This window comes from Mobula birostris, chromosome 6, assembly GCF_030028105.1.
Source record: "Mobula birostris isolate sMobBir1 chromosome 6, sMobBir1.hap1, whole genome shotgun sequence".
Lineage (NCBI taxonomy): Eukaryota > Metazoa > Chordata > Chondrichthyes > Myliobatiformes > Myliobatidae > Mobula > Mobula birostris.
The window spans coordinates 39,002,030-39,014,040 of NC_092375.1; the positions used below are offsets into that span (position 1 = coordinate 39,002,030).

Sequence of the window (12,011 nt, forward strand, 5' to 3'; positions counted from 1 at the left end):
TATTGACATTCTGTTACATTATATCTCAAATCAGCTTATCACAATATTAAATATTTGATTTATTTACCTAACAGTGATTAAGATAGTACTGATACATTGGGCAATTCCCACGCCTGTTCAAATGAAAAGAAAGAATGCCCCGTGGTATTGTTCATCAACTGAGTAAACCACTATGAATATAAAGGTCAGAGGCAAGGAGATAGAAAGGTTTTTTTTTCCCCCTGTGCTTGTCAGTCAGGCATTAGTCTAACTTCACATTCCAGGCGAGGACACTGTGAGAGTCTCTCCGCCTCACTTTGAAGCTGAGCAATTTCTTTGGCAACAACTTCTCTGGGAAAAGAGGTTTCAGCATTCAGGTATGGTCAAACGTTTTCTAGCACAGTTGTGTTATCGACGGCTGCTGAAGGACCTGGAATTTGACTTTCTTCGACAGTTGTTATTAAGTTAATACTAAGTTTGTTTTTTTGTAAGTTTTAAACTGTTTGAGTGGCGTCGCTTGTCACTCTCATCAAAGGGCACATTCCAGTGGCCTGAGGGAGCCGCTTTCTGTAGATTGCAGCTGTCACAAGCTCAAAATAATCGCAGACCGAATCCAGGCTCTCATTTCAGACCGGCGCCTCGACAGCCGACAAAATCAAAGCGCCTTACAGCCCAGCTTCACTTTAAAAGCCAGTTTCTGATTTCTTTTTGCTTTCTGTTCCGTTATAATCATGTTGTTACTCCGATAACCTTTGAAACATTCCCACCAAGAGAAAGTTAAATCAAATATCTCGGTGCGAAGGGAATACAAAAGAGGGGGTTGTATTTTCTCTATTTTATTGAGTTGATCTAAACAAGTAACTGAAGGTGCAGATTGATAAACGAAATAGTAAGCCTACTTTAATCATGGATAAGAATTCACAACATCTTTATAGCGTTGAATGAAGAGTAAAAGTATTATATTTTTGAAATGTGTTTATAATCAAGAGCTCTCCTGTAGTTTTGCCAGTACCAACACACGAGGAATTCAGATGTGACGATTTGCATTCCTGGTGGGTAAATAAAAACGTGTAATAAACACGGATACCGTGAACTCCATATGCACGTTTGTTCCGTAAAACTGATGAAACTGCGTTTCTATGTCAGTATCAACGACCGCTCCTTGAATTTTGCATAACATCCGCCCATTAACATTTATTTAGGAAGCCCAATCAAAACACTTCCTTCACAAAAGACAGAAATTAAGAAAGAGGATGTGCTGGAGCTTTTGGAAAGCATCACGTTGGATAAGTCACCGGGACCGGACGAGATGTACCCCAGGCTACTGTGGGAACCGAGGGAGGAGATTGCTGAGCCTCTGGCGATGATCTTTGCATCATCAGTGGGGACGGGAGATGTTCCGGAGGATTGGAGGGTTGCGGATGTTGTTCCGTTATTCAAAAAAGGGAGCAGAGAGAGCAGGAAATTATAGACCTGTGAGTCTTACTTCAGTGTTTAGTAAGTTGATGGAGAAGATCCTGAGAGGCAGGATTTGTGAACATTTGGAGAGACGTAATATGATTAGCAATAGTCAGCATGGCTTTGTCAAAGGCAGGTCATGCCTTACGAGCTTCATTGAATTTTTTGAGGATGTGACTAAACACATTGATGAAGGTAGAGCCGTAGATGTAGTGTATATGGATTTCAGCAAGGCATTTGATATGTTACCCCTATGCAAGCCTTATTGAGAAAGTAAGGAGGCATGGGATCCTGGGGGACATTGATTTGTGGATCCAGAATTGGCTTGCCCACAGAAGGCAAAGAGTGGTTGTAGATGGGTCATATTCTGCATGGAGGTCGGTGACCAGTGGTGTGCCTCAGGGATCTGTTCTGGGACCCCTTCACTTCGTGATTTTTATAAATGACCTGGATGAGGAAGTGGAGGGATGGGTTAGTAAGTTTTCTGATGACACAAAAGTTGGAGGTGTTGTGGATAGTGTGGAGGGCTGTCAGAGGTTCCAGAGGGACATCAATAGGGTGCAAAACTGGGCTGACAAGTGGCAGTTAGAGTTCAACCCAGGTAAGTGTGAGGTGGCTCATTTTGGTAGGTCAAATATGATGGCAGACTATAGTATTAATGGTAAGACTCTTGGCAGTGTGGAGGATCAGAGGGATCTCGGGGTCTGAGTCCACAGGACACTCAGAGCTACTGTGCAGGTTGATTGTGTGGTTAAGAAGGCATACAGTGCATTAACCTTCATCAACTGTGGCATTGAGTTAAGGAGCCGAGAGGTAATGTTGCAGCTATACAGGATCCTGGTCAGACCCCACCTGGAGTACTGTGCTCAGTTCTGGTTGCCTCACTACAGGAAGGATGAGGAAACCATAGAAAGGGTGCAGAGGAGACTTACAAGGATGTTGCCTGGATTGGGGAGCATGCCTTATGAGGATAGGTTGAGTGAACTTGGCCTTTTTTCCTTGGAGCAATGGAGAATGAGAGGTGACCTGATAGAGGTGTATAAGATGATGAGAGGCATTGATTGTGTGGGTAGTCAGAGGCTTTTTCCCAGGGCTGAAATGGCTAACATGAGAGGGCACGGTTTTTAATATGCTTGGAAGCAGGAACAGAGGAGATGTCAGGGGTAAGTTTTTTTACGCAGAGAATGGTGAATGTGTGGAATGGGCTGCCGGCGGCGGTGGTGGACGCAAATATGATAGGGTCTTTTAAGAGACTCCTGGGTAGGTACACGGAGCTTAGAAAAATAAAGAGCTATGGGTAACCCTAGGTAATTTCTAAAGTAAGGAGATGTTCGGCACAGCATTGTGGGCTGAAAGGCCTGTATTTTGCTGTAGGTTCTTTATGTTTCCATGTTTCTAAAAGGCAGATGATTGTCAGACAATTCAGATGAACGCTTATAACTTTTTAAAAACTCTTGAGGGCAGGGACAATGCACATTAGGTAGTGATTTGAAGCTAAAACTGTAGGTGTTGAGGTGGGGTGAGAAGAGGTGATCTTTTCACAATGGAAGTCAAACACAGGATTCTCCACCTGTGGGGTTGGCAGTATGGTCATCCTCCAATCATTTATAAATGAGGATAAATCTCCGGGAATCTGAACAGTTCCATACAGGATTGTTCCATACAGATGATGATCAGTGGATTTGGAGGATGGATGTCATATTGGCGCTTCATTCTTCAACAAAATCATGGAAATTTTATTCACTGGCATCTCCTCCTGACAAGAAATATGTCACTGTCATAAAATTCCGTAGAGATATTCCACTGCTTTGGACTGCACTGGCATTTGTTATCTGCACTTTAACATCCTTAGTAACAGCCATGTCCAAATAGGAAATTGCTTTCCTGACATCCATAGATCCTGAATGTTGGCATTTATTACAAAATGCAAGAGGCAATCTTCGGCAGTCTATGTAAATCGTACTAGGTGTACGTAGCTGATGCTGATCAGAACATAATCCTGCTGCATTGGGATCTTAGGTTCTTGAATGTATGAGTAGAATTGTCTATAAACCTGTAGGAATGATCAGGATAGTTAATATTACGATGTATGTTAATACACTTTAAAAAAAAAGGTATAATGTATGTTGTGTTTTGTTGCAATAATAAAATCCTTTCTCAGAATGAACCTCAGAAAAATAATGCAATTGTAAGTTAGTTTCTGAACTCTTAAAATGGAGGCGTTTGCTGAACTAAATATAAATGGTGCCCCCTCTCCATAGAAGCAATTGCTAGGTTGATTAAATCTACATCAAGAGAACCAAGAGATCTTATTTTATGTAAAGGGCTCTGGTTACATATTCTGGATTAGATTTATATCAGTGGCACCAATCCAGCCCTGAGGAAAATCCTTTTCTGCAAAAATTAAGGTTTTAATGATAAAACAGAAAACTTTGGAGGTACATAGCCAGTCAGTTAGTTTCTGAAAAAGAACAGTTGCAGTTTAATAGTTGACCTTTCAAACCAGGGGCTTCTTGGAGCACATCTCTTATTTCATATTGTTTCAGAATCAGGTTTATTAATACTAACATATGTCGGGCTTATGGCTTCATGGACTGTACAGAAATCTGATGGTAGAGGGGAGGAAACTTGTTTCTTAAAACATAGAGCGCGGATCTTCAGGCTCCTACACATTCTCCCCAGTGGTAGCAATTATTTTTGTCATCATTATTATTACAGAACCATAGCATTTGTCTGCTGTTGCCTTTCCCTGGTCTTTCTGCCCCTCCCAACGTCAATGAAGTGTTGAGTGCTCCTATTGGTGTCTGGTTGTTGTCATGGACACAACACTGAGTTTATACCCATTTAAGGTTGATCAAAAATTACCCTTATTATATCAGAGCCGAATTACCTGCATTCTGGGGAACTTAAAAGCAATAATATTTTGTTTCCTTTTTATGTCATATAAATTGTTCCATATTTTGTAATGTTTGTCTTATGTTTAAGGCATTTAATTTGAGATGTATTTTTGCTGTTTTCTTATGGCAGAGAGGTCAAATAACTTGGTGTATACTCTAAGAGAGGCAAGGTTATCTTGTTTAGGTTCAGTTTCATTGTTCACCCTTTCACCTCCTCTGGCTTTGCAAAGATACTGGTTACTTTATTTCTGTGCATTACAAATGATAATTTAGAATCCATCTACTGTTTTGAGGCATTAGGATTTCCTTGTCCAGTTTATATTTCTTCCAGGTGTTTGCACTCCCCAATCTTGTCTTATTCATCATATTGTCTCTGGTTCAGAGAAGGAAATCTGTATTGCCTGGCCTTATCTGTTATTCCAAATCCGTAACAAAGAGGTTGATCTTGAATTATGTCCTCAGTTTGGAAACATTTCAGGATGGATAGCAAATGTCAGCCTAGCCATCAATATTGATATTCCAGGAACTAATAAATAAAAAAGAAATATAAAAAAATCTGGGACATTATGGCACTGATGAGACCAAACCTGGTCACAACAAAATCAGAGCTGTATTAACTGTGCTTCCATTAATCTGCACTGGTAGAAGGTTGGCCAGACCATCTGCTATCAGCACTAGGAATTTGTTTTGCCAACTTGTGCTTGATGGCAGTTCTTTCTTTCAATCTTCTTCCAATAATTCCCCTGCTATCTGCATAGATTTAATTATTCATCTCTTCCATTATGATTTGATTACATTTTAATTACAATAGGATACTTTGCTGAATGCTTTTCAATTTTTCCCTACATTTATTCACTGTTTGTTCTCACTTGACACAGAATCCAGCCAGGCCATGCCCCAGTTATACTGCACTTGACTTTCCTTCACTTTTCCTCATCTAAACCTGCCAACTAAACTTTATATTCCCTCTACTCTTGACCCTGAGTGTCCAACCTTCCTGTAAGTATATCTGTGCTTCTCACCACAACCACTCCTTGAGGCGGTGAGTTCCATATCCTCTGCACTCTCTGGGCAAAGAGATTTCTTCTGCACGTGCCGCTGGAATATAATTTTAGCCTAACCTGCCCAGGATAGGAATGAGTCTGTTTTACACCACTGTGTATTCCAGTGAGGAGTGCAGTTGTGTGGGCACTAAAAGGGCAGCCAGAAGAGTGATTGCCAAATTTGCTGATTGCCTCTGATGTGGAACTCAAGGCTGCTGGAGATCAGTTAATACAGGAGAAAGGATCGTTTCTTTTGCAGCTTCTAACGTTCAAGCAGATGAGATCTCTATTTTCTCTGCTGTGGAACCATAGGCCACAGAGGTGAAAGGATAATTCTGTCCATGTTAAATCTCAGGGTAGAAGGATACCAGGGTGGAAATACTGCAGTAAGGCTGGGAATGTTACCAGCATCATAAATAAAGGAAGGATACACTCTGGATTGATTTCACTTGTAGAATTTATTCATCACAGCCCTTGCACTTTATTCATTTTCCTGCACAGCACTTCCTCTGTAGCTGCTACACTAAATTCTGTTTTCCATTTACTACCTCGATGTGCTTGCTTGTATGGCATAATCTTCCCGGAAGGCTTATAAATGAAAGCTTTTTTTTTACTGTGCATGTGATGATGATATAACAAGAGTAGCTTATTTTGTATGAACTTCTAATCTAAGGAGTTTGGTTTCTTTTATTTTTTGGAGAAAAAAACATCGTTGATATACAAGTTAAAGTTCTAAATCGGGGGAAGACTAAATTTGAAGCCACTAGACAGGAACTTGCTGGGAGAGGCTGATAGCAGGTAAAGTAATGTCTAACAGGTGGAAGCTTTTAAAAGTGAGAGTTCAGGGCCAGTATGTTCCTGTCAGTGTGAGGGACAAGGATAGTGGGATTCAGGAACCCTGGTTATTGAGGATTTTTGAGGCTTTGGTCAGGGAAAAGAAAAAGACATACATCAGGTGTGGGTAATTGGTAGCACATGAATCACACCGGAGGAATATTGTATCATTTCTTAATGCATGCATTACTAAATGACAATAAAAGAGGACTGCGTGTCCTCATAATCTAATCTAATCTAATCTAATCCATAAGGGATGTAGGAGCACACTTAAGAAGGAAATCAGGAGGGCAAAAGGGAAACATCAGATATCCTTGGCAGAAAAAGTAAAGGAGAATCCTAATAGATTCTATTAAAATTAATACCTCCTCCTCACTGACGATCAACACCAAAGCACATCAGGGGTGCGTGCTTAGCCTGCAGTCTACTCCCTCTATACCCATGACTGCGGCTAGGTATAGCTCAAATACCATTTATAAATTTGATGATGGCTCAACCATTGTTGGTAGAGTATCAGATGGGGATGAGAGTGTGTACAGGAGTGAGATATACCAACTAGTGAAGTGGAGTCACAGCAAAAACCTTGCACTCAATGTCAGTAAGACAAAAGAGCTGATTGTGGACTTCGGGAAGGGTAAGATGAGGGAACATGAACCAACCCTCATAGAGAGATCAGAAGTGGAGAGAGTGAGCAGCTTCAAGTTCCTGGGTGTGAAGATCTCTGAGGATCTAACCTGGTCCCAACATATCGATGCAGCTATAAAGAAGGCAAAACAACAGCTATATTTCATAAGGAGCTTGAAGATTTGGTTTGTCACCTAAAACACTGAAAAACCTCTAATATACCATGGAAAGCATTCTGATAGGCTGCATCATTGTCTGGTATGAGGGGGTGGGGGGGGGCTACTGCACAGGATCAAAAGAAGCTACAGAAAGTTGTAAGATTACTCAGCTCCATCTTGGGTACTAGTTTCCGTAGATTCCAAGACACCTTCAAGGTGCACTGCCTCAGAAAGGCAGCGTCCATTTTTAAGGAGCCCCAGCACCCAGGGCATGCCCTCTTCTCACTGTCACCATCAAGTAGGAGATACAGAAGCCTGAAGGCACACACTCAGCGATTCAGGAACAGCTTCTTCCCCTCTGCCATCCGATTCCTAAATAGACATAGAACCCACGAACACTACCTCACTTTTATTATTTCTGGTTTTGCACTATTTTTAATCCAATTATTTAATACACATATATAAACTTACTGCAATTTAGTTATTTATTTTTCATTCTATATTATCATGTATTGCAATGTACTGCTGCTGCTATGTTAACAAATTTCACAACACATGCCAGTGATAATAAACCTGATTCTGATTCTATAGGTATATTGAGAGCAAAAGTCAAAACTAGGGAGAGATTAGGGCCCCTTAAGGATCTGTGTGCTCATCTCTGTTCTGTAGCTCCAGTAGGGTGCAGGCACAGCAAATTACTATTAGTTACAACAAACAAACAATAGATAATTCAGTGCAAAAGAGGTAGTGTTTATGTATTCATGGACCATTCAGAACTCTGATGATGGAGGGTCAGAAGCTGTTCCTAAAACAATGAGTGTAGATCTTTGGGCTCCTGTATCTCCTGTCTCAGATGGTAGTAATGAGAAGAGGGCATGTCCCTAATGGTGGGGGTCCTTAATGATGGATGCCACCTTTATGAGGTACCGCATTTTGCAGATGTCCTCACTGATGGGGAAGCCTGTGCTGTGATGGAGCTGGTTGAGTGTACAACCCGCTGAAGCCGCTGACGATCCTGTGCCTTGGAACCTCCATGCCAGATGGTGATACGATCAATTAGATGCCTGCCTTCTTTGTAATTGCATCAATATAGTGGGGCCAGGATAGATGATCTGAGTTGTTGGTGCCCAGGGGCTTGAAACTGCTTGTGTTTTCCACCACTGATGTGTCAATAAGGAATGCATTTCAATAAGAGCTATTTCTCTCCTGTATTGACTGTGGGGTAGGTCATGGAAGCTGGGGAGTTCAGAACAGTGAAATCCTGAAATATCACAGAAGAGGTGGTGCTGACAAATTTGAAGCAAGCAGAAGTTTCTCCATGGGTCCCAACCAGCTGGGTCCTAGCATGTTGTTAGAGTTAAGGGATGAAGTTGTTCATGTCCTGGCAGAGAATGCTGTATCATCCTCAGCCATGGACCATTGAGTATTGAGGAAGTGGTGAAAGGACAAGCCACCCCTTCCTCAATATTCAATCTTCTATGGCTAAGGGCTGGTGAACTTAGCATCAGTGGAAAGAAACTGGGAACTCATCAACTAGATCAACTGGGAAAGCGGGCAAAAAAATGGCAGATAGAGTTTAAGTCAGGCATGTGTAAAGTGATGCATTTTCAGAAGTTAAAGGGGGGGCATACTTACTGAGTGGCAGGACTCTGGGGAGTGTTGTTGAACAGAGTGACCTAGGGTACAAGTACGTAGTTCCCTGAAAATCATGGCAGATTGAGACAGGGTGATGAATTTAACATAGGCTTGCTTGCCTTCTGTGGTCAGTACATTGTGTATCAGAGTTGGATATGATGTTGTAGCTGTATAAGACAGTGGTAAGGCCACACTTCAAGCACTGTACACAGTTCTAATTGCCACACTACAGGAAGGAGGAGATTAAGGTAAGGAGGATGCAGAAAAGATACACAAATGTGATGCCAGGACTGGAGGGCTTGACTTTCAAGGAGAGACTGGATAGGCTGTGCCTGTTTAGCCTGGAGCAAAGGACACTGAAGGGTAACCTTAAAGGGGCATATAAAGTTATGAGGGACATAGGTAGGGCAGATAATAAATACAAGAATTTCTGCAGGTGCTGGAAATCCAAAGCAACACACACAAAGTGTTGGAGGAACTCAGCAGGTCAGGCAGCATCTGTGGAAATGAGCAAACCATCAACATCTTGATTCGAGACCCTTCTTCAGTGTTGGAAAGGAAGGGGGAAGATGCCAGAATAGGAGGGAAGGGATAGCTAGAAGGTGATAGGTGAAGCCAGGTGGGTGGGAAAGATAAACAGCTGGAGATGAAGGAATCTGATAGGAGAGGAGAGTGGACTATAGGAGAAAGGGAAGGAGGAGAGGCACCAGCGGGAGGTGATAGGCAGGCGAGAAGAAATAAGAGGCCAGAGTGGGGAAAAGTAGAAGAGGGAAGGGGGAGGGATTTTTTTCCCATGGAAGGAGAAATCAATGTTCATGCGATCAGGTTAGAGACTACCCAGTGGAATACGAGGTGTTGCTCTTCCACATTGAGGGAGGCTTCATCATGGCATAAGAGGAGGTCATGGATCAAAATGTCAGATGGGCAGATAATCGTAGTCTTTTCCCCAAGGTAAAAGAATCTAGAACCAGAAGTCTCATGTGTAAGGTGAAAGATTTAAACTTTTTTTTTCACAGAGGTATACAGAATAAGCTGCCAAAGGAAGTAGTAGATGCAGCTACAATTACAAAGTCTAAAAAACAAATTGGATGGGCATATGGATAAGAAACCTTTGGAGGGATATGTGCCAAATATTGAAAAGTGGGACCAGCTTGAGTGGGCACCATGCTTCCATGCTATGACTCTACCGCAGACATGTATATGTCTCCTAATTCTGGGTCACTCTTCCAAAACATTGCTCCCCTTTGTTTCTATGCAGAGGTGGAAAACAGTCATGGCGACAGCTGACAATACCAACGATGAACAAGTTGTACCAGAAGACATTGAACAAGATGATGTCCATTCTGTGCAGGCCCGATATCTACGCAGCCCATCGCCTAGCAGGTGTGATGTGTGCAATGCAAAGTTCTCCAATATAAGCAAATTCAAGTAGTTCCACATGGAGTCATCTTGCGGCTAGGTCAGCACTATTTGGGTTTTAATCTCAGAAAAGATAGGCTCATAGTTATGTCTTTGACGGCAAGTACTCTTTAAGGATCTGATAACAGCACTAAAATACTGTACGTGTCCCTAGAAGGACAGGGGTAGCAAGCACCAGAGTACACAGCCCCTGTTTGCACTCTCACCAAGTCACACAGCATCCTCTAATTTGCTTCTGAGTGACTGTTTGAGTCTTTTACCACCACCCACAACAAATTCCAAATCACTTCTGCCCTCTGAAGAACACATTTTTCTGTACACCTCCCTGCTTTAAATCCAGGTCTTCCAACCTTTTAACCATAAACTGAGTAAAATTCTCTATATTTACCCAGTCTAAACCAGTCATGATCTTGAACACCTTCTTCAGTCTTCTCTCAAATATTTGTGATCCAAAGGGGAAAAGCCCCAGCTTTCTATTCTAACCTTATGTAGGTGATGACATGTGTATTCTTCAGCTGGGCAGTTACACACAGTGTGAAAAGGTTCTGAGTGAGGGCAGTATGTGTTATTCCTTTTACACTTTCATTTCCAGATCCCCTCTGAGAACAGTTTTTATATATCATTGCTCTTTCTTCATTACTGTGTCTAAACCCTGCAAATTCTAATCCCTGGTGGCACCACAGAATTTACACAAGGCTGAAAGCAGCCCACAGTAGCAATCTCTCTACCAGCTTCTCAAAGTCAATAAGGGACAGACAATAACATTGACATTGACACTTAACATTGCAAAAAGACATAGAAGAAATTACATTAGTAGACCTTGAGGTCAGGTATAATTGGAGGGATCTCTTTTTTACTAATAAATACACAGAAAATAAAGGTCTTTCACAAATGAGATCATTCTTATAAAAATTCCCAGGATTCTGCCAATGTAATTTATAAGGCAGGTAATCAATGTTTTCCTTTATGGTAACTGAAACTCCAATGTCTGAAACCATAACTCTAATGAACTTTGCTAAAACCACCACCATCCTGACAAAATATACTCTCCCTTTATGCAACTATTTCTTAACGCTGACTGTGAATCTTCTGGGCAAAGGGCATTTGATCTTTAAACAATATAGAACTCATGGGAAATGCAGTTTCCACAACCATACAATGTTCCTTCAGTATTGTCCTCAACTATCGATCTACATAATGTGCTCACATCTCTAGAGGGGATTTAAACTCACTTTTTAACAGAGAAGTGAATATGTCTTCACAGGGCCTTAAATTTTAGTGAATATGGTAGTGTCAGAGCACTTGTAACATAAATGTGGAACAAAAGCAATAATTAATGTGAAGAGGGTGGGACGCCTGATTTTTCAATATATTAATGATAAGTGGCAATGATGAAACAGGGGACATATGTACTTTATTTTCATTGACAGGTTTTCCATTGTATCAGACACGGACACGGAGAGCATCTTCATGGAGCCCATACATCTATCACCTGCAGTTGCTGCAACTAAGATTATTAATGAAGGTAATATTCTTATATTTCTACACTTTCTCCAGAAGACCTGACTAAATTGGCTTTCCTGGCCCTGGCCAGTGCATCCTGTATGGATAGGTTGTAACAGCAATCACAGGCAATAGACTCTCAATATTTTAATTTTTGTCAGTACAGTTAGAAAACGAACGTAGGAGTATGTGTTGTAACAAATCCTTACAAGTTATGAACTGTTAAGAAGGGTAGGCATCTGACTCAATATTAGATACCACACAGCCATATTATAATGTGCTATGTGGTAAAAGTGTGACACACGGAAGATCAAGAATGTGTAGAATGGTGTCCTTGGACGTGTAATACTCAAGACGGAGCTGAACTGTCACCAAAGTGTGTTCGGAAATAGATTTCCATGCATCTGTGAAAACTGTGGCATGAAGAAGATTCTTCTGAGCAGGTCTCAGGCCAGCTTTGC

General features: G+C 41.4%; 1 protein-coding gene across 1 annotated transcript in view; it reads left to right on the plus strand.

Annotated features, from left to right (window-relative positions):
• Positions 1–241: 241 nt before the first annotated feature.
• The window catches only part of dusp27 (dual specificity phosphatase 27), a 28,762-nt gene continuing 16,992 nt past the window's right edge, over positions 242–12,011 (plus strand). Inside the window, exons 1-3 of the mRNA XM_072260279.1 lie at positions 242–356; positions 9,887–10,011; positions 11,478–11,572. Coding sequence (XP_072116380.1) covers positions 9,902–10,011; positions 11,478–11,572 — 205 coding nt within the window. The 5' untranslated portion in view covers positions 242–356; positions 9,887–9,901. The remainder of the gene's footprint in view (positions 357–9,886; positions 10,012–11,477; positions 11,573–12,011) is intronic.